General features: G+C 42.0%; 2 protein-coding genes across 11 annotated transcripts in view; one reads left to right on the plus strand and one right to left on the minus strand.

Moving 5' to 3' along the window:
* Positions 1-7,271, minus strand: part of slc35b4 (solute carrier family 35 member B4) — a 34,854-nt gene extending 27,583 nt beyond the window's left edge. For 4 of the 5 annotated variants that reach the window (XR_006315120.2, XR_006315121.2, XR_006315119.2 and 1 more), the window contains exon 1: positions 7,079-7,271. Coding sequence is in view for 2 of the 5 variants with exons in the window: in XM_043714032.2 (XP_043569967.1) it covers positions 7,079-7,155 (77 nt within the window). In the remaining 3 variants the exon portion in view is untranslated. Of the gene's footprint in view, positions 1-6,199; positions 6,242-7,078 lie in introns of all 5 variants that reach the window. The other variant, XM_087999394.1, reaches the window with a different exon arrangement.
* Positions 7,272-7,483: 212 nt separating this feature from the next.
* The window catches only part of LOC122561825 (uncharacterized), a 65,917-nt gene continuing 50,919 nt past the window's right edge, over positions 7,484-22,481 (plus strand). For 3 of the 6 annotated variants that reach the window (XM_087999391.1, XM_087999393.1, XM_087999388.1), the window contains exons 1-4: positions 7,770-7,895; positions 13,869-14,073; positions 18,608-18,718; positions 20,246-20,435. In XM_087999391.1, coding sequence (XP_087855517.1) covers positions 13,901-14,073; positions 18,608-18,718; positions 20,246-20,435 — 474 coding nt within the window. In that variant the 5' untranslated portion in view covers positions 7,770-7,895; positions 13,869-13,900. The other 3 variants (XM_087999390.1, XM_087999389.1, XM_087999392.1) reach the window with 3 other exon arrangements.

A 22,481-nucleotide genomic window follows, 5' to 3' on the forward strand; every position in this document is an offset into this window, starting at 1 on the left:
TGGCCATTTGACCCAACCAGTCAATGCTGGAATCTAAATTACACACAAACCTCCTCTTGCTCAATTAAGAAGAAAGAAAAACATCAACCAACAGTAGTCATAGAGTCATAGAGGTGTACAGCATGGAAACAGACTCTTCGGTCCAACCCGTCCACGCCGACCAGATAGCCCAACCCAAGCTAGTTCCACCTGCCAGCACCCAGCCCATATTCCTCCAAACCCTTCCTATTAATATACCCATCCAAATGCCTCTTAAATGTTGCAATTGTACCAGCCTCCACCACTTCCTCTGGCAGCTCATTCCATACCCGTCCCACCCTCTGTGTGAAAAATTTGCCTTGCAGGTCTCTTTTATATCTTTCCCCTCTCACCCTTAACCTATGCCCTCTAGGTCTGGAAAACACACAGACGTCCATCTTCATAAAATGAGGGAAACCAAGGACTAAAATATGTGATGAAGTGAGAAAATGGATTCTGGTCGATCTTCACAAAGACAGAAGAAAAACCTGCTCCAAAGGTGTATAATAATAATAATAATAATAATAATAATAATAATAATAACAAAACAACACAATAACAGGCTGATTAAAACACAACAGGTCATGTCCTATATGGTATTACCTCTTGAACTCCAGCACCTGCATTATATCATACTTCCACTGAATTGGCAAACTTTGACATTGTCCCCTCTTTTATCCATGATCAAATTATGTTGTATGAAAACCAAATAAAATCTCAGTACAAAGTTTTGCAGCTTACCACTTCCCAAATTTGTCCAATGAGGAAAGCAATGCCTTTTAACGGTACCCTAGAACATAGAACAATACAGCACAGAACAGGCCCTTCGGCCCACGATGTTGTGCCGAACATTTGTCCTAGCTTAAGCACCCATCCATGTACCTATCCAATTGCCGCTTAAAGGTCGCCAATGATTCTGACTCTACCACTCCCACAGGCAGCGCATTCCATGCTGTGGTGTAAAATTCCAAGCAGTGGAATGTGGTGAAACGGTTAAAAATTATGTCCCAATACATGTGTGAATCTAACCGGAATGGAGGTGTTGCTTAGTCCCGTGTGAATCTTATTACACACCTCCCCGTGTGAATCTTCTTATCTGTATGTAACCAGAATGGAATGTGTTTTTTAGCCTTGCTCTGCTGTTCACATGAATGTTTACATCTGGAAAAGAGTATATCAGCTGGAAAAGTCTCCAGTTCGGTGAGTCTGCTCCGGGGTTACGTTTAACCGCCGAGCGTGGGTTGTTGGCAACCGCTCTACGAGAACTGACGGCTCCCAGTTCCGGTAACATGTAGAGTGAGTATAAGCCAGACCCGTTGTGGCGACGCTGCGGGGAATAAAATGCCCATATTCTAGCAGACTCGCCTCTTGGTCGTTTGTTCTGTGTCAGACTACTCTCCTACGAACCTGACCTTGAGAATTTTTTAAAACACATGCCCCCACCACTCTCTGGGTAAAGAACCTACCCCTGACATCCCCCCTATACCTTCCACCCTTCACCTTAAATTTATGTCCCCTTGTAACACTCTATTGCACCCGGGGAAAAAGTTTCTGACTGTCTATCTATTCCTCTGATCATCTTATAAACCTCTATCAAGTCATCCCTCATCCTTCGCCGTTCCAATGAGAAAAGGCCTAGCACTCTCAACCTATCCTCATACGACCTATTCTCCATTCCAGGCAACATCCTGGTAAATCTTCTCTGCACCCTCTCCAAAGCTTCCACATCTTTCCTAAAGTAAGGTGACCAGAACTGCACACAGTACTCCAAATGTGGCCTAACCAAGGTCCTGTACAGCTGCAACATCACTTCACAACTCTTGAATTCAATCCCTCTGCTAATGAATGCTAATACACCATAGGCCTTCTTACAAGCTCTATCCACCTAAGTGGCAGCTTTCAAAGATCTATGAACATAGACCCCAAGATCCCTCTGCTCCTCCACCTTACTAAGAACCCCACCGTTAATCCTGTATTCCGCATTCTTATTTGTCCTCCCAAAATGGACAACCTCACACTTGACAGGGTCAAACTCCATCTGCCACTCCTCAGCCCAACTCTGCATCATATCTAAGTCCCTTTGCAGCCGACAACAGCCTTCCTCACTATCCACAACTCCACCAATCTTTGTATCATCTGCAAATTTACTGACCCATCCTTCGACTCCCTCTTCCAAGTCATTAATAAAAATTACAAACAGCAGAGGACCCAGAACTAATCCCTGTGGAACTCCACTTGTAACTGGGCTCCAGGCTGAATATTTACCATCTACCACCACTCTCTGACTTCGACCGGTTAGCCAGTTTTCTATCCAACTGGCCAAATATCCCTCTATCCCATGCCTCCTGACTTTCCGCATAAGCCTACCATGGGGAACCTTATCAAATGCCTTACTAAAATCCATGTACACTACATCCACTGCTCTACCCTCACCCACATGCTTGGTCACCTCCTCAAAGAATTCAATAAGACTTGTAAGGCAAGACCTACCCTTCACAAATCCGTGCTGGCTGTCCCTAATCAAGCAGTGTCTTTCCAGATACTCATAAATCCTATCTCTCAGTACCCTTTCCATTATTTTGCCTACCACCGAAGTAAGTCTAACTGGCCTGTAATTCCCGGGGTTATCCCTATTCCCTTTTTTGAACAGGGGCACAACATTCGCCACTCTCCAGTCCTCTGGTACCACCCCTGTTGACAGTGAAGACGAAAAGTTCATTGCCAACGGTTCTGCAATTTCCTCTCTTGCTTCCCACATAATCCTAGGATATATCCCGTCAGGCCCGGGGAACTTGTCTATCCTCAAGTTGTTCAAAATGTCCAACACATCTTCCTTCCTAACAAGTATCTCTTCTAGCTTACCAGTCCGTTTCACACTCTCCTCTTCAACAATACGGTCCCTCCTGGAGCGAGTTATAAATGTGCTTTTACCAGCAGTTTACACGGGCAGAAAGGAAAATGTAAAACACTTCGGTGTAACACTGGAAACAAACATTCAGGCATATTGGCAATGGCGCAGGCTCGAAGGTGATTCCTGATGGTCTTCCGTGTCGGCTATTCAACAATACAATACAATACAATACAACCCTAAACTATCTGTTCGAGACATTGATTTCTGTGGCTACGTTCACTTTCATACAAACGGGAAGTGTTGGAAATACTCAGCATGTCATGCAATATCTGTGGAAAGAGCTGATTTAATACTTCAAGCGCAAAACATGAGGTGCACAGTAATAGATTTCAAGCAGGTACAGTGGCAGGGAGAAACAGCATAAGATTAGAAGTTAAGAACGATTGTGTCTAAAGAGATGATTGTTCCTTGCACTAAGAAGTTTTCTTGGACAAATAAAGAAACAAAAGATGGCCTAAAAGAGCTGCAAATAACAGAATCTCTGGCATCTCAAAAAATGGGAGCATTGACTCTAAAATTGGTGAATTCATTGTTGAGTTTGAAGGCTGTAATGGGCTGAATCAAACAGACATGAGACGTTCCCAAAGCATTCCTGAATTTCATTCAAATGCTTCAGGTTGCCAGAGAGGCTAGAGTTGAAATCGAATGAAAATAAAAATCTCTTTTAACATACTGTGTCTCAAATTTCATGATATATCTCATGTGTGCCTTCTCACCAGATGACTTCTGAAAATATTCACATATGACAGAGGCGAGCAAGGAGAAGTCAGCTTCAGGAAGGATGGAGAAAGTAGTAGTTTGCAAGGAGGATGGTACAAACAAGCTACAAAGGAGAGAACAGTTTTGTGTAGCAACTTGTATGCAGCACTTTATTTGGAAATCCAATTACACTACATCCTCAGAGAACTCAAATAAATTTATCAAACATTTTCACTTTCATAAAAAAATATGCTGACTCTGTTTGGATATTATGTGAATCATATTGTGATCTAAGAGGGAGTTGGTTCATACGACATGGTTCATATCACATTCTTGATGAAGGGCTTTTGCCAGAAATGTCGATTTTCCTGCTCCTCAGATGCTGCCTGACCAGCACCACTCTAATCTTGACTCTGAGTTGGTTCATACAATGCTAACAGCTCAAGTGCGTATTATGCATGTATTGCACTAAATTCAGACCTAATCTCTCATCCTTAAACTGAATGTGAAATTCCCACATGTTCCCACACTTGACTAGAAGATCCTTTATTAAGAGATCAATTAATAGTGTCCTATTATAGATTACCAGATCTAAAGTCTATTTTCCACTTGTTGGCTCTATAACAAATTGTTCTGAGACTGTCCCCAATATGTTCTATGCACTGATGGTCAACACTTTAACAACTTGAACAAAGTTAAAAATCACACGACACCAGGTTATAGTCCAACAGGTTTATCTGGAAGCACTAGCTTTCGGAGAGCTGCTCCTTCATCAGGTGGTTGAGAAGGAGCAGCGCTTCGAAAGCTCGTGCTTCCAAACAAACCTGTTGGACTATAACCTGGTGTCGTGTGATTTTTAACTTTGTCCACGCCAGTCTAACACCAGCACCTCCAAAGCATGTTTTCCAACTTGATGTGTCAAAATACTTTTTCCACGTGAAACAGTGATCTACTATTAGCTACCTTCATTACGGAGTTCCAGCATTCATAACATTTTACCAAACTATAGAACATAGTACATTACAGCTCAGTACAGGCCCTTCAGCCCTCGATGTTGCGCCGATCTGCGGAACCAATCTGAAGCCCATCTAACCCATACTATTCCATTCCCATGCATCTCCCCTCATGCTAGCCATCGCGATCCAAGGAAAAAGGCTCTCACTGTCCAACCTATTTAACCCTCTGATTATCTTATATGTCTCAATTAAATCACTTCTCAACCTTCTTCTCTCTAACAAAAACAGCCTTTCCTCGTAAGACCTTCCCTCCATACCAGGCAACATACTAGTAAATCTCCTCTGAACCCTTCCCAAAGCTTCCACATCCTTCCTATAATGTGGTGACCAGAAATGTACGCAATACTCTAAATGTGGCCACACCAGAGGTTTGTACACTGCAGCATGATCTCATGGTTCAGAAACTCAATCCCTCTACCAATAAAAGCTAACACAGTGTATGCCTTCTTAACAACCTTATAACCCTGGATGGCAACTTTCAAGGATCTGTGTACCTGGACATCGAGATGTCTCTGCTCATCTACACTACCAAGAATCTTCCCATCCGCCCAGTACTCTGCATTCCTGTTACTCCTTCCAAAGTGAATCATCTCACACTTTTCCACAGTCAACTCTATTTGCCACCCCTCAGCCCAGCTTTGCAGCTTATCTCTGTAACCTACAACATTCGTCACTATCCACAGCTCTACTGACCTTGGTGTTATCTGCCAATTTCTGTGCCCTCATCCAGGTCATTTATTAAAATGACAAACAATAGTGGACCCAAAACAGATCCTTGTGGTACCCCACTAGTAACTGAACTCCAGATGAATATTTCCCATCAACCACCACCCTCTGTCTTCTTTCAGCTAGCCAATTTCTGACCCAAACTACTAAATCACCCTCAAATCGCATGCCTCTGTATTTTATGCAATAGCTTACCGTGTGGAACTCATCAAATGTCTTACTGAAATCCATATAAACCACATCAACTGCTTTACCCTCATCCACCTGTTTGGTCACCTTCTCAAATAACTCAATAAGGTTTGTGAGGCATGACTTACCCTTCACAAAACCGTGTTGACTATCCCTAAACAACATATTCTTCTCTAGATGATTATAAATCCTATCTCTTATAACCCTTTACCCACAACTGAAGTATGGCTCACAGGTCTATAATTTCCAGGGTTGTCTCAATTCCCCTTCTTGAACAAGGGAACAACATTTGCTATCCTCCAGTCTTCTTGTACTATTCCTGTAGACAGCGATGACATAAAGATCAAAGCCAAAAGCTCAGTAATTTTCTCTCTGGCTTCCCAGAGAATCCTAGGATAAATCCCATATGGCCCTGGAGACTTATCTATTTTTACACTTTCCAGAATTGCTTACATCTCCTCTTTATGCACCTCAATCCCATCTAGTCTAGTAGCCTGTATCCTTCTTCTTTCTCCTGACAAAAAAATTCAACTTCCTTAGTAAACCACAGCTCCCATGCTCAACAACTGTCTCCCTGCCTGACCGGTACATACTTATCAAATATATATGTAAAGGTTACAGTCAGATCTGTTGTACGCACATGTTATTAAATGATGATAATAGCCAGATCCCTGGTGTTCACCTGTCAATAAATGAAGGTGATACTCAGATCTCTGGTGTTCACCTGTCAGTAAATGAAGGTATGGGAAAAGATCTGCTAACCCAAGATAGGCCCACAAAAGTAAAATTGGCCAAACTGTACCAAAAACACCCAGAATTTCCAAGCAGGCTCACAAGCCAAATCAGACAGCCCACGCAGACAAGAGAATACACTTTAAGCTCGCTAACAATGATAGAGCACCACAGATATTTCAAAGCCCCAAGGGCAGTTTCACAACCCAGCAATACCAAAGCCACACAAAGAGCAGGTCAGACAGAGAGGCACCATCAAGGACACACTCCAGGAACAGGACAATGGAAGCACCTCACCACTTCAGAGGAGACACTAACACCCTACTTGTGAAGAGGAATGGAACCATCAATACTGTCAGGATGTTGCATTGTGTGAAGGAGCAGGGCATTCATCCAATAACTGTTTTCCAATTAGCATCCTTGTAACTAGATTACTCCATTCCCAGATACATTGTAGTTTCCCATTTCTTAATCAGCCTTACTGTGCAGCATTATTATAAAGCTGGTCTCATCCTCAGCTCTGGGAAGAGAAAGTCTGATCTACCTGCACAAACTGTTAGTTCTGTGTCAGCGTGGTCAGTTTCTCTTCCAGCTATATAGCTTGCAATAAACTATTTGTCAATTTCAATTTGAGCTGTATTTTGTGATCTCTAACCTATTGGGCAAATTTCTCTGACAGAAGGTGGCACTCCGATCCCTGATGTTCACCTGACAGTAAATAAAGGTGATAGCCACATCCCTGATGTTCACCTGTCAAAGATAACAGGCAATGCCAGTCCGCACTCACCTGACCAACAGTTCCAGAAACACAACATTGCTGGTGCAGCCAAGGAACACAAGGCCAACAGCGAAGACTGCGTGCATCTTGTCCCTTGAAAAGAGATGGTGGTCGAGTTAAGATAGCCAGCTAGGCCGCTACTGATTCCCTTAGCTCCTTCCGTTCCACTCACTGTACCATCAACTGACACGTCCAAACAGCCGCCATCCCTTTCCGACCACTTTCCGGTACAACTGCGCATGCCTTGCGCGCAATGCAGGTCGGGGGATGTAGTCCTTACCTGCCAGGACGGAAACTGCGTACGAGTGAACGGCATGCTGGGTGTTGTAGTTTACCTACGGCCGATGGGTACTGCTGCTGGCTGTAAAACTACAATTCCCAGCAGATATTGGAAGCGGTCAAGGAATTGTTATGGCAACGGTAGGTGAACTAAATATGAAATCAACAAAAAGGTAAATGCATTTAAACATCATCGATTGCTTTGTTTTCTACTTTTAGGGGATTGGGCGCTTTAATTTTAAAATCTATTGTCGTTTGAGGTAACAAATTTTACATTCTAACCACTCACTGGATGTTAGAAGTTACTCTGAAATGCTTATTGAATTTATTGGCTCCAATCTTCTGGGAAAACATCTTTACTCAGACTGGTTAGAAAGTGAAACTCAACACCACAAACGTGATAAGGTAAGTTGAGGCGATTATTATGGATGCATTTATGTGCAAGCCAGAAAAGCAAGCCAGAAAAGCACATAAGGGAGAAAGAAACCGATTCTGAAGAGAAGAAACTAATAAGAAATATAAACGTGAAGACTAGGAGTTTCTGCAGGTAAACAAAAAGGTTGAGAGAATAGCTGAAATGAATATTGGTCCTGGGGGGGGTGAGACTAAGAATTAACAATGGAAAACAAGGACATGGCAGGGATTTTGAACAAATATTTTGTTTCTGTCCTCACAATAGAAGACACTAAACATGCTCTAATAATCATAGAAAATCAGGGGCAGAAAAGCCGCAGAATTTTAATTGTTATCATTGGAGAATTTAAAAAAAACTAGGCAAGCTGGAGGAACTGGGGAGTGATAAGTTCCCTTCACCTGATGGCATGCCTCCTTGAGTCTTAAAAGAAGTAGCACCAGAAGTAGTGAACTTGTGAATCATTATCTTCCAAATGCTCCAGATTCTGGAAAGACCAAAGTGAATTATAAAACCATACATGTAACATCTCTGCTCAAGGAAGGAGGGAGGAAGAAAGTAGGAAACTAAAGGCCTAACGTTTGTCATTAGGAACATGCTGGTATCCATAATTGAGAAGACAGTAGCAGGACATGTTAAAAATCATAATACAAGGAGAGAAAGTCATTGTGGTTTTATGAAAAATAAATTGTATTTGACAAATCTATTTCACTTACCACATGGTGCCACATAAAAATTATTTTCAAATGGGTAAATGATAACCAATGGAGTGCTATCAGGATTAGTGCTCAGGTCTCAACCATTCATGATCCACATGAATGACTTTGTCAATATATTGTAACTGCATTTGCTGACAACAGTAAGATAAGTAGGAAATCAAGTTGTTAGGAAGATAAATTAGATAGGACTTTAATACCCTCCTCTAAGGCATTTTTGCAGCAGGGGTTACATTTAATAGGGTGGGAGGGTGCCAGATTAGGACCATTGTTGCTTGCTCCTCTCTGCCTCAGTGCTGGTGTGAGAAGACTTGTGGAACCTTCCAAACATGTTGCAAATCAAAGTCCTTAAGTGGACAATTAATGCCAACATAAGGGCCTCTTCCATTACCATTGGTATTCAACCTGAAAGATATGGCAGTCCCATGCAAGGTGCCTGAAAAGCAAGTGCTGTCATATTTGCAGGATCTTAAGGCATTCAGTGCCTTAGTGAGGGACCTGACTTTAGGGATTGATCGTTGCTGAAAGCCCCTCCTGACCTTATAGTCAATATCTCATTCTGCATCTCCTGCAACTCCCATCTGATGACCACTGTCCCACCCCCCTCTTACTTGTGGCCTGGATCCCTCACTAATGCTGGGCTTCTGGTTTGTGCCTTACTGGCAGCTGCCACCACTCCCTAGTACTGATGACAATGGACAGCTGCCAGTTTCTGTTTGGCTGACAGCTGAGAATCATGGGGTAGATTAATCCCATGACCTTCCTTGGGGAAGGGGAACAGAAATTCCATCTCTCAAGTGGTGCCATTGCCAGGCAATGGTTGCTGCCACCAGTGAAACTGCCTCAGGCCCTGGACTGCCAAGTGAGTCAGGCAAGCCTTTTCCTCTCCCAATATCCTCATTCTTCTCCTCATTCTTCTCCTCAGAAGACTGCTCCCATTTCCCCAAATCCTCAGTATCCAGCATGTTGCCACCTTGCCTTCACTGCAATTGTCCAGAACGCAGCACGCCAAGACTGGACAAAACAGCAGAACTGATTCTTTACAGTTCCACCAAGGCCCTGGCCAAAAAACTGCTTTACATCTGCGGTTTGCATCAGTTTGGGGTGATGTCATAAGTAGGTAAGATGTTCACAGTCAGTATCCCATGTACCCCAGTTACCAACCTTTCAAGTTACCTGGACACTCAAACACAGCAAATACATGAGAGTGCTCCAAGATGTTGAAGTCATGATAGCTGCCAGCAGGCACATATCTCCTGGACGTGGTAACAGTGATCAAAGATCATCTTGGCGTTGATCAAATGGTAATGCTTCCAGTTGCTGAATTCTGCAGTGATGTGATATGTCCCTGACAGTACAACATGTGTGCAGTCAGTGGCACCCTGCACCTGGGGGAGGCCAGCTGTTTTTTTCAAATCCAATCATTCAGGCTACAGCATTGACCTCATCACTGAGAAAGAAAATCATCAATGTGATCTTCTACATTTGGTAGTGGTCATGGTCCTGATGCATTTGTGAGGGCTCAACTGAGAGATCCCATACAAGCCCACTTTCAGAGCCACTGGGAGAGAATGGCCTCTAATCTTTGAGTCCTCAAGTCCTGCTCTAACATCCAGCATAGGATATAGGAGTCTTCATTGACACTGCACCACGCTCATCTCCAGAAAATGGAGTCATGGGTGAAAGTTTCTGGCCCCCACTGTGGACCCAATTAATCCAGAAGGGCGATGCAGTTGTGACCTCTTCCTGAGTTGGGTGTTCCTTGTCCTGGACAGGGGTCTGTTGTTGCTCGTGGGCCTACTGTTAGCCCTTCTCCTCCTGCACCTGTCGTATTGTTCTCAGGAAGGTAGCAAATGTTTGGGCGCGTGACTCTTGCGAGCAATGTCCTACATTGTAAACAAGAGGAGCAAATGAAGGCTGCACACAGTCCTCCATGTAGTCAGACATGCTGCACTCTGCTCATGAGCATTGTGTCTTCATCATGCATTCAGCCCCAGCATATGCACCATCTGAAGGCCATTACATCAAAAAGAAGGGTCTGAAGCAAGTATCTCCACTTCCCACAGCACAGTTCTGGGTCACTGTTGATCAGTATCTGCCTCTTCTTAAGTCATTGACTGTTACTTCTGCTTCATTGAGATGCCAGTGTTCCAACTTTCAAGGATCAATGACATGGTGCAGTTAGGCACTAAAAGAGCAAGCACTGATAGTGCAAGTGAGCACCCCTGACCTGAGGTGTAGGCTGGTCCAATCCATGAGCTGGAGTCCTGCCTCTTGCAGGAGTTTTTCATGCTTGCTGTCGGTGTGCCTTGCAGTGCAGCTCTATACTTCCTAAGTGTCCTGCAGGTGAATTAGAGAGGTGCCATGAGGATCCTGATGGGTTGGCAGTTATTGGATGCTAATGACCATGAACGAGGTGCATGGTGGCTGGTGCCCATTGGATCGCTGTCTGAATTTCTTTTGTGTGATGAGGAACGTGGAGGCGCTATGCAGCCAGCGGCAAGCTGAAATTGCCAGGTAACCGCTCTGACTTCCATGTTTAAAATTTCCAGCATTTAATTTGCTTGCAATAGATGGTAGGATAGGGAGCTGGATATTAATGAGGCAAGATGTGCCATTGATCATGCTGTTAACAAGTAATAGTCACACTTAATAGGCAACTCACTGTTGCCTCGTTTAAAGTCCGTATATTTTTCTGTGATATGGCAAACTGAAAGGGCAAAAGGACTGTTTTAAGAATAAAGAATTATGGAAAGGATAAATCTGCTTTTAAAAAAATATGCTTCAAAGTGAGATTAATTTATTTGGAGCATGTCAGGGAAACGATATTTTGCAAATTAAATATAATTTGTTCAGAAACTAAACCCATGATGTACTCATTTTGACTAAATTAATGAAAACAACAAATGCTGGAGATCACAGCCAGTCAGACAGCATCCATGGAGAGAAAGCAATCTAATGTTTCAAGTCCAGGTGACTTTCATCAGCTCCTCCTTGATTAGAGTAATTATTTGTAAACAGTTTCTGTAAACAGATCATGTCTGTTTTAGTTTTATCTGTTTGTAGAACAGTATTGGCCTATGACCGTTTTGGGAAGGCAAGGTCTTTTGTGAAAATGCAAACATACAACTTTCACTATCATGAAATAGTTGTATGCATTGTTAATAAACAGAATGGGGAAAAAAATATATCTTCGGGAACTCATGTTGTTGCAGAAGCCATACTTTGAAGCAGAAAATATTATATTAGTCAATTGTTCACAAAGAATTATCATTTTAGCTAGCTTCAATAAATCACAACCTACTTGGCAAAGTGTGCTGATACTCAAGCCACTTCTAGGGTTGTCGCAGAAGTCAGTCAAAGTACTCAAAGTCTCCAATTTTCCTATCTGATGAATTGTCAACAATTCTACGAGCTGAAACTCTAACTTCCTTAAATCCATACACACATTCAGACAGACACAGAGAAGTAAACATGAATGTGACGGCTGGAGAAAAATATTGGGGTAACACAGTTCAGCAGTATCAGTCCACAGGAGTCAATGAGGCAATCCTTTTGCTTTCCAAATCCTTCTGATATCTGAGCAGTTTATTCTCCCAGGTTCCTTCAGTGTTTTACTGCAGACACATTGGCAACTGGAATCCTAATTGTTAGGTTTTTCAGTCACTGGTTAGAGGCAATGGCTTATTGTAAATGGTAGGAAAGAATAGCTAGCTATCTTCCATGTTTTGTTCACTTCACTGCAGAGAGAAAAAGAAAGAAAGAGGGACACTTTCTCTGTTGCAGTCTGGAGGGTTCTGCTCCTGCATTGCTCGCACTCTCACTGTTCAGCTGTCAAACAGCCAATCAATGATTTGTTGTCATGTTGATGACTCCCACAACTAATCCAGATTGCCATTCATTAACCTATCTCTGGGAGAATCTTCCTCTACACACACCAACAGTGCATGGTGTGACATGTTCTCCGACTACTTGTAAAAAGCAACACTCTACATACAACTCACAAAGAGTTCTCATAACTTATTTTGTTGCAGAAACTCCTTTTGTGGTCCTTGGTTTAAAGCAATCATTCTCCCATTTTGGTACACCCAAAATAAAGAAAATAAAAAGCCCCTACATAATGCAAATGAATAAAGTGTAATGAGGCACTGCCTAAATTTTCCTGATTAGTTGATTTGATTTTTTTTTATTCTAATTGCCCCTTCCCACTCTTAAACTTACAGACTTGTGTTAAAATATGTTGTACATCAATGGCTGCACTCATGTCCTCCATCCAAACTGACATTCATCGTGCATAAACTTACAACCTTCCCAATGTCTGTGCATGTGAGTCTTTTCTGTTGAATAATGTTTAGTAGAAGGAAGCCAGCTAACTATTTTTTCTCTCTTTTGCGTTGCCAAATCTGGTTGATCATATTCCTGCAAGTTTCACCTCATGATCAACTGTCTCCAAACACCCTAATGCCCCTTTCCTTCTCTAAATAGCACAAAGCTAAAATCAAAACGATAAGCTATAACTATGATCTTCATGGTCATGAATAATCAGATGTAAATCCTACTCCATTCATTCGTGAGAAGTCTGTTTCTGATTTCAATCTTTCGTTAAATATATAGCTATTTGTTATTATTTTTTAATGGGATGTGTGTGTTGCTGGCAAGGGCAGCATTTGTTTCCCAATCCTATTTGCCATTGAACTGAGTGGCTTGTCAGTACATTACAGAGGGGAGTTAAGAGTGAACATATTGTTGTGGATCTAGAGTTGCAGTGTAGGCTGGGTATGGTAAGGATGGCACACCTCTTCAAGACTATTAGTGAACATACAAGATGATCAGAGAATTAGATAGGGTAGATGGTGAAAGTCTTTTTCCGAGGATGATGACGTCAGCTTGTATGTGGGGCATAACTATAAATTGAGGGGTGATAGATTTAAGACAGATGTCAGAGGCACGTTCTTTACGCAGAGTGTGGTAAGGGCGTGGAATGTCCTACTTGCCAATGTAGTTAACTCAGCCACATTATGGAGATTTAAACAATCCTTGGATAAGCACATGGATGATGGGATAGTGTAGGGGGACGAGCTGAGAATAATTCACAGGTCGGCGCAACATTGAGGGCCAAAGGGCCTGTTCTGCGCTGAATTGTTCTATGTTCTATGAACCACATTGAGTTTTACATGACAATCATTGATTGTTCCATGGTCACAATTACCAAGGCTAATTATTAAGCTTGGAATTGTTAATTACTTAAATTCCATCAGCTACCATGCTTGGATGTAAACCAGTATCTTGAGAGCATTTTTTTATGCCTTTGCTTTATTACATCAGTGATATAACCATTATACCACCAACTCATGTATAAATTCCTATCAGTTAACATGTACTTTTTTTTCAGCTAGAAAACAAGAACTTGAAGATTCATTGACGATGGCTAGAAATGTGATTGAGCGTCACTTTGTTGAAGACCATTGCACTGAAATGACCAAAATTCCTTTCATCTGGAATGTGGATACACAGGGGCCATACTTCACGCTTGACATGAAAATGTCTCATCTGAAAGATCTAGTGTTTAACTTTATGTTTGGAGTAAAAGCCCACAGGTATATTTGTACTCCGGGACTGTAAAGAGATCCATTTTGCTATATTAGTTGATTTTTGAACAATAGGATAGCTGTCACACCTTGCAATGGATCTATCCACTAACCAATAAATGTTGCAGCGGAAGCCTTGTTGTTTTACAAGTCACAGAAAGAGTTACCAATTAATTTAGTAATTATAATTATGGACCTAATCATCCAGTTGACAGGGTTTCCTTGTGAATAATTATTCAATTTTGATTTTATTTTAAGCTCACACTCTCCCATCTGTTACATTTCAATGTAAGATTCTCATACTCATGTAATAATTTGTGTGAAAAACATGCCTTAGTAATTGTAACTGAATACATCTTCCTCACACAATGCAAAACTGAACTGTTTGGATGAGGCTAAGTGCTGAGAACTTTAGGACAGGTTAGCTGAGTCATGTCAGCGTCAGGTGATGAAGAAACAAACAGGGAAAGATGTATTTGACCTAATCACAGAATCATAGACTTGTTATGGTGCAGAAGGAGGTAATTCAGCCCATCATTTCTGCACTGCCCTCTGAGGGTTTTCACTTATTGACAATCTCATCTTTTCCCCCTGACTCTGCCCATTGTTTCTCTTTAAATAATCATCCAGTTTTCCCTCTTAAATGCCTCAATTGAACCTGCCTCCACCACACTACCAGGCAGTGCATTCCATATGCTAACTACAAGTTTTGTGTAAAAACATTTTCTCACCTCACCTTTGCTTCTTTTGCAAAACACTTTAAAACTGTTCCCTGGAGCTCACTCTGTTTATGTGTGGTATTAGCATCTTTGTATCCCCAGATATGACCAGAACCAATAGAGTTATAGAGATGTACAGCACGGAAACAGACCCTTCGGTCCAACTTGTCCGAAATCTCCATCAAATCTCCTGTTAGCCTCTCCAGTCAAACGAAAACAGTCCGTAAGATTTTAAGACCATAAAATGTAGAAGCAGGAGTAGGCCATTCAGCCCCATTGCGTCTGTGATGCCATTCAGTGCCATCATGACTGATCTGATAATGCTCAACTCCACTTTCCTGCCAACATTCCATTTGCCTTCCCTATTACTGAACTTGAATACTAGTTTTTGTGATCCATGCATGCAGACTTCCATATCCCTCTCTTCTAGAGCTTTCCGTAGTCTTGCTCCATTTCAATATTATTCAGCTTCTTTATTCTTCCTGCCAAAGTTTATCGCCTCATATTTTACCATATTATATTCCACCTGTCAGGTTTTTGCCCACTTGCTTAATTAGTCTGTATCCCTCTGAAAACTCCTTGTGCCACTTCACTAGGTGCCTTCCCATCTATTTTTATGTCACCTGTAAACTTGTCAACTGTATATTTACTTTCCTCATCTGAATTATTAATATGTATTGTAAATAATTGCAGCCTCAGCACTGATCACTGTGGCAGAGAGAAAGTGAGGATTGCAGATGCTGGAGATCAGAGTTGAAAAGTGTGGCACTGAAAAAGCACAGCAGATCAGGCAGCATCCGAGGAGCAGGGGAATTCATGTTTCGGGCATAAGCCCAATCAGGAATTGGGAGTGGGGGTGCTGAGAGATAAATAGTAAGGTGGGAGTGGGAGCAAGGTAACTGGGAAGGTAATAGTTAGATCCATGTGGCACACCACTATTTACAGGTTGCCATTCTGACATGCCCCTTATCCCAACTGTCGGTCTTCTATAGTTAGCAAAACCATTATCCACACTAATATACAACATCTAACATCATAAGCTCTTAACTTATTAAGTAGCCTAATGTGTGATGCCTTATCAACACCTCCTGAAAATCCAAATATATGACATCTGCTATTTCCCCTTTATCTCTTCTACTTGTTACTTCCTTAAATAATTCCAATAGATTTGTCAGGCATGATTTCCTCTTCATGAAGACATGTTGATTCTGATTGATCATATTATGTATTTCTAAACAACCTGCTATAATATTGTTTATTTTAAAAAAACTAACAAACTTACAATCACAGACGTTAAGCAAACTGACCAATTGTTACCTGGTTTTGTCTCCTCTTTTAAAACAAAAGTGTTACTTTGGCAGTTTCCCAACTATCTAGAACTTTTCTGGAATTTATGGATTCTTGGAAGGTTCCTACTGTGCACCCACTATCTCTGAAGCTACTCCTTTTAATGTACTAGGATGTAATCCATCAAATCAGGATGACTTATTAGTCTTTAGCCTCATTAGTTTTGCCAGCACCTTTTTTCTCTTGTCAGAGTAATTGTGCTTCTTTCCTCTCCTCCTTTTGCTACTTGATTATTTAATAAATTTGAAGTGCATTTCAAATATTCTACTGTGAAGACTGAGACAAAGTATTTATTTAATTCTGCCATTTTCTGGGTCCCCATTATTATTCCCCAGGCTCAGTCTCTAAGAGAACTATGTTCACTTGGGTCTGTCTCTTCCTTCTCATATATTTGAAGTTCCAAATCTTTCTTCATTGCTGAAATGTCTCATCCACTGAATCATTTTTGGTAACCTCTTATGCACTGTCTTCAATGCATTAATTGCCTTCCTGAAGTGTGATGCCTATGCCTATGCACAATACTCCATCTGAAATCTAACCAGTGTCTTACATAAGTTCATTATGCCCTCCCTGCTCTTGTACTCTTAAGTCCTATTTATGAAGCCCGGTCTACTGAACGCTTTATTGACAGCTCTCTCTACCTGTCCTGCCACCTTTCTTGATTTATGTATATGTACACCCAAGTCTTTTAGTTCCTTAACACCCTTCAGAATACTGCCTTTTGTTTTGTACTTATTCAGTATCCTCTTGAGCCTTCATGGAATCATGATTCTATGGAGGATGCATAACAACGTGTAAAGGGTGGATTTAAGGTCTACTTAATAGACAATAGATAATAGGTGCAGGAGTAGGCCATTCTACCCTTCGAGCCAGCACCACCATTCATTATGATCAAGGCTGATCATCCTCAATCAGTATCCTGTTCCTGCCTTATCCCCATAACCTTTGATTCCACTATCCTCAAGAGCTCTATCCAACTCTTTCTTGAAAGTATCCAGAGACTTGGCCTCCACAACCTTCTGGGGCAGAGCATTCCATATACCCACCATTCTCTGGGTGAAGTTTCTCCTCAACTCTGTTCTAAGTGGCCTACCCCTTATTTTTAAACTGTGTCCTCTGGTTCGGGACTCACCCATCAGCGGAAACATGCTTCCTGCCTCCAGAGTGTCCAATCCTTTAATAATCTTATAGGTCTCAATCAGATCCCCTCTCAACCGTCAAGCATAAACAAGCCCAGTTTCTCCAATCTTTCAGCGTAAGATAGTCCCGCCATTCTGGGAATTGACCACATGAACCTACACTGCACTCTCTCAATAGCCAGAATGTCTTTCCTCAAATTTGGAGAGCAAAACTGCACACAATATTCCAGGTGTGGTCGCACCAGGGCCCTATACAGCTGCAGAAGGACCTCTTTGCTTCTATACTCAATTCCTCTTGTTGTGAAGGTCAGCTTACTTCACTGCCTGCTGTATATAAGTGACATAATCTGACACGATTTTAACTCTAGCCATTTAAATTTGAAAAAAGTCTGCTTCCTTCTCTTAGAATAAAAGAAATGTTTACATGTTAATGGAGTATTGATTGACAGGCCACTTATGTAACTTAGAAAGAAGCATTAGTTTTTTTCTCTCTTTTTGCTATTTCAGTAGACCCCATTATTTACATTTCCAAAAGTTTGTTGTTATTACAGAACTCATTATGAATGCTTGGCTGATTTTCAATAGATCCAGAAGCACTTCTCCCACAGAGTTCTGTATAAATATTTGGATAGTTTGAGTAAATTAAAAAAGGTTTAGCTGATTTTGACGTAGTTAGTAAAATAGACATTAGTTTTCAATGGAACAACCACTTGAGGGGAATTAGATTTTTTGAATAGATTTCAGGAATGACAGCTTTTTTCACTGTCAAGTATGTTTGAGTGAGACCTCGATTAAAATGTTCAAAGTTTTTTTTTGTTCCGCCACATGGCTCCTGAGGTGTGTCTATACCGGATAGCAGGTGAGTTTTTTGGAGGATACGAGTGGACATACAGGGAGACATGAAGGTGACATCAGGAATATAAGGGGATGAAGGTGTGTGAGAGGTGAAGCCTTGAAGGCCTTGCAACCTTTTATATAATTGAAACAACGTCCAAGAGAGCCAAGGTGCACTTTTTAGCTAGCCTGTCTTAGCACTTGTCCACCTCCTAACCACTTCCTGGGCTAATAAGCCCAACTTCTTCAGACCCTCAGCTTTCCCAACTTCGATGAGCTGAAATAGTGCATGCAATGGCCTTTATAGAGGTGCCTTGTTAGTGAAAATATGCCCCTTAGATGCTTCATTTTCAGTGGATATAAATTGTCAAACAGCCTGGTTTCTCAGCTGGCCCTTTCTTTGCAAGGTTTCTAAATGAGGCTTCAGAATGGCTGAACTCAAAATGTACAAAACCAATTACAATATGAAAATGATTTGCATGCCTCATTCTCTTCACAACACAGGATTTTAAAAATAAACATCTCCTTAAATGAATTGAAAGAACTACAGTTTGAGAGCCTGTGTCCCTTTGTGAATTTACGTGAGCTGAATGTGTCGCTCAATTCTATTTGTAGGTAAGTGTCAGTTTCATTGATAATCTTCAGTATGTTTCCATCAAGGCCTCTTAACCTTCCCTTTCTACTGATTTCCTTTTGTTATTCCCCTCCTGATTATTTCCTTCCTGAACCAAGGAGGTAAAACGGTGATGAGTTGTATTTGAAAAGCCTTACACACCATGTTTTTATTCGAAACTTGCTCTCCTGATGATGACAGATTACAGCATTATTTTTGTCTAATCATCATTGATTGGTCCTTGAATTAGCCAGAGCATCTACAGTCCTCAAACTGTGACACAACAACAGTATAGAACAAGTTGACAATGAATAGTTCTGAGCAGACAATCTACAGACAAGCCCCTCCTTGAAAATGTTTGGAAGTGAGTGAAAGGAATTCTGAAATAATTAGGATTGCTTAATAAAACTTAGAATATTCAACTGGGAGCCTAATGTCTCATTAGATCACTCTAAGTCTCAGGGAAAAACTTCACTAGAAGGTTAACTCCTCAAATGGTTTATTTTCGATTTTGTAGATTCTGCAAAATTTAGATAAGTGGGGGAAAGGTTTTGGGGAAGGAGTGTGATTGATGGACGAAGTGACATTTGCATGAGATCCTTGTTCTTCAAATTATTACTGTCAGATACTAAATGAATATAAAAAAGGCTTTATTCTCAAAGGATTCGTGTGAGGGGTTGATAGAATGAGTTGGGAGTTAACTATTTGCACAAACAGGAGGATTGATAACCAGAAGATATATTTTTAAGGAAAATGGCAAATGAACCAGAGGGGAGATGATACAAATTACGTTATGCAGCGATGTGCTATAATCTGGAATGCACTCCCAGAAAAATTTTCATGGGGGTAGTTGGGTAGTTGCATGAAAACGAACAATATACAGGGCAAAGGCCGGGTGCATGAGACTAATTGAATAGCTCTTTCAAAAAGCTGACACAGGCTTCATAGTTGGAATGACTTTTATGCTGAATGATGTTATGAATTAAAGGGCTATTTCAAAGGGTAGTAAAAATGACAACTGAAAGATTTAGGGATTCTACCCATGCTAGGATAGTGTGTTAAGCTAACAGTTTCAGTCTTGCAAATAAACCGCCCTTCACTATGCAATAAAGGTAGTAATCAATTATTATTTAAATGCACCTTTCGCTTGTTAATTGCTGCAGAATTGGCTTGCAAATACAAGCATTGCAATTTTTGGATGCCATTTGTCCTTCCTGGATATTTACTGAATTGAATTCAGGAAACACCTCATTGTACTCTTCATTCCCTTTCTCATGTGATCTCAAACTTGAGCCATTAAATCTCTCTCTCAGAGTCTATAGGCTTTTAATTGAAGTCAGTAGCAGTAAATGCTGGTCATATTATGGCAGGCAATGTGCCACAATCCATTTTACAGTACTGCCCAAGATCAATTTTTATCACGAAATGGAAAATTGCCAATTAAATTAATAACATCATTTTGTACTTCATCATCAATTGTTGAAGTTTATTCTCTCTCTCTTGATGGATGTGTATGTTATGTTTTGCAGTATTTCATGGCTCAGTGCTTTACCTGTCCTGATGGTTTTGAACCTGGCACACAATGAGGTTGAAACTCTCCAAGGATTAGAAAACTGCAAAGGTCTGACAGTTCTGAACCTCTCATACAACCGGATCAGGAGCATTGCCAACCTTCCCTTTCTCAACAGCCTGACTGAAATGCACCTCAGTGGCAACCAGGTAACACTTTAGTGACCAGCTTCCAGCTGCTTAACATTGTGGTTATGCCATAAAAGTCTGATGGCACGTTGGCTCAGTGGTTAGCACTGCTGCCTCACAGTGCCAGGGAGCTGGATTTGATTCCAGCCTCAGGTGACTGTGTGGAGTTTGCATGTTCTCCTCATGTCAGTGTGGGTTTCTGTCACATGCTAAGTTTTCCTCCCACAGCCCATAAATGTGCAGGTTAGGTGGATTGGCCATGATAAACTGTCCATTACGTCCAGCGATGTGTAGTCTATGTGGATTAACCATGATAAAAGCGGGATTACAGGGATAGGGTAAGGGGTTTAGATTAGATTATATTACAGCGTGGAAACAGGCCCTTCGGCCCAACAGGTCCACACCGACATGTCGAAGCACAACCCACCCATACCCCTACATTTACCCCTTACCTAACACTACGGGCAATTTAGCATGGCCAATTCACCTGACCTGCACATCTTTGGACTGTGGGAGGAAACCGGAGCACCCGGAGGAAACCCACGCAGACACAGGGAGAACGTGCAAACTCCACACAGTCAGTCGCCTGAGGTGGGAATTGAACCCGGGTCTCAGGCGCTGTGAGGCAGCAGTGCTAACCACTGTGCCACCGTGCCGCCCACCTGGGTGGGATGCTGTTCAAAGAGCCAGTGCAGTCTCAATGGGCCAAATGGCCTCTTTCTACATTGTAGGGAACCTATGGTACTTCATGATTCTACAATTCAATGTTATTAGGCACCCTCTTTTGGGCAGAGTCGTGCCCCCCCCTCCCCCACCAGGCCAGGAGACTTGGTTTCGTCTTACTTGCTCTAGTGATATATAATCTCTAGATTACATGTTTAATCTCTTTACACCTTTAAAGAAGTTAATTGGAAAAATAGATTAATTTTTTTAAAAATTAGAAGTCCAATGTTCCTCAGTCTTGTGTCCTGGAAACGCTTCAACTTTCTACCTCTGTGAACACACATCCCATTCAATTTGACTCAACATGGCAATGCAGTGGCAGCACAGTGTTCGAGCTGCTGAACCCGGGGCTCATCTGCTATCATCTACTTTTATTTCTTTTTCCATTTTTCTTTTTTCTATTACTTTTGCTCATTTTTTTTTCATTTGAAGTTGTGCGGTATCTTTGGTGGGGTATTGGCGAGAGCAAGAACAGAATGGCAGCAGCAAGTTGGGTCAGTATGTGTCAGGATTCAGCAGCGGCAGCAACAGATTCAAGGAGCAAATTCCAAGGGCCTGGAGCGGTAAATGAATGAATTCCAATGGCCTGAAGGAACGAGTTCCAAGGGCCTCCAGGAGCGGGATCCGAGGGTCTGCGGGAGCGGGGTCCGAGGGTCTGCGGGAGCGGGGTTCGAGGGCCTGTGGGGACGGGTTCCGAGGGTCTGCGGGAGCGGGGTCCGAGGGTCTGTGGGAGCGGGGTCCGAGGGCCTGCAGGAGCGGGATCAGAGGGTCTGTAGGAGCAAGTTCCGAGGGTCTGCGGGAGTGGGGTCCGAGGGCTTGTGGGAGTGAGTTTCGGAGGCCTGCGGTGGCAGTAGGAGTGAGGTCCAAGGCGCTGCGGCAGTAGCTGGAGTGAGCTACAAGCCCTTCCAGTGGCAGCTGATGTGAGTCCAAGAGCCTGCATTCTGAAGGCCGAGGGTGGCAGTGGAGTGAGCTCCGAGGGCCTGTGGGAGCGGGTTCTAAGGCCTGCGGCAACAGTAGCACTGAGACCCAAAGCTTTGAGGAGGGACTATCTTACGGAGTTAAGACATTTGGATCTGGAATTTTCTGTTTTCTCTTGGTTCTGTTGTTTTTGTACTTTTGCTTGTGATTTTTTAAAAAATTCTGCTTTTGTATTTTAGATGGTTGTTTTGGTTTTTGTATCTGTTTTCTTGGAACCAGGTGGATCTTGTTCACTATGAGATCCTTGAATGGGGTTGTTAACTTGGGTCAATGAAGAAACCCTGGTCGACCAATATAACAAGAGGATTTAGAATTTCCTCAGTACAGGGAACTGACTCTGTGCTAGCTGGCCAAAGCCAGTGTACT

This window comes from Chiloscyllium plagiosum, unplaced genomic scaffold (assembly GCF_037043375.1).
Source record: "Chiloscyllium plagiosum isolate Xiang-an unplaced genomic scaffold, Cpla_swu_hap1 HiC_scaffold_23, whole genome shotgun sequence".
In the NCBI taxonomy this organism is placed as follows: Eukaryota; Metazoa; Chordata; class Chondrichthyes; order Orectolobiformes; family Hemiscylliidae; genus Chiloscyllium; species Chiloscyllium plagiosum.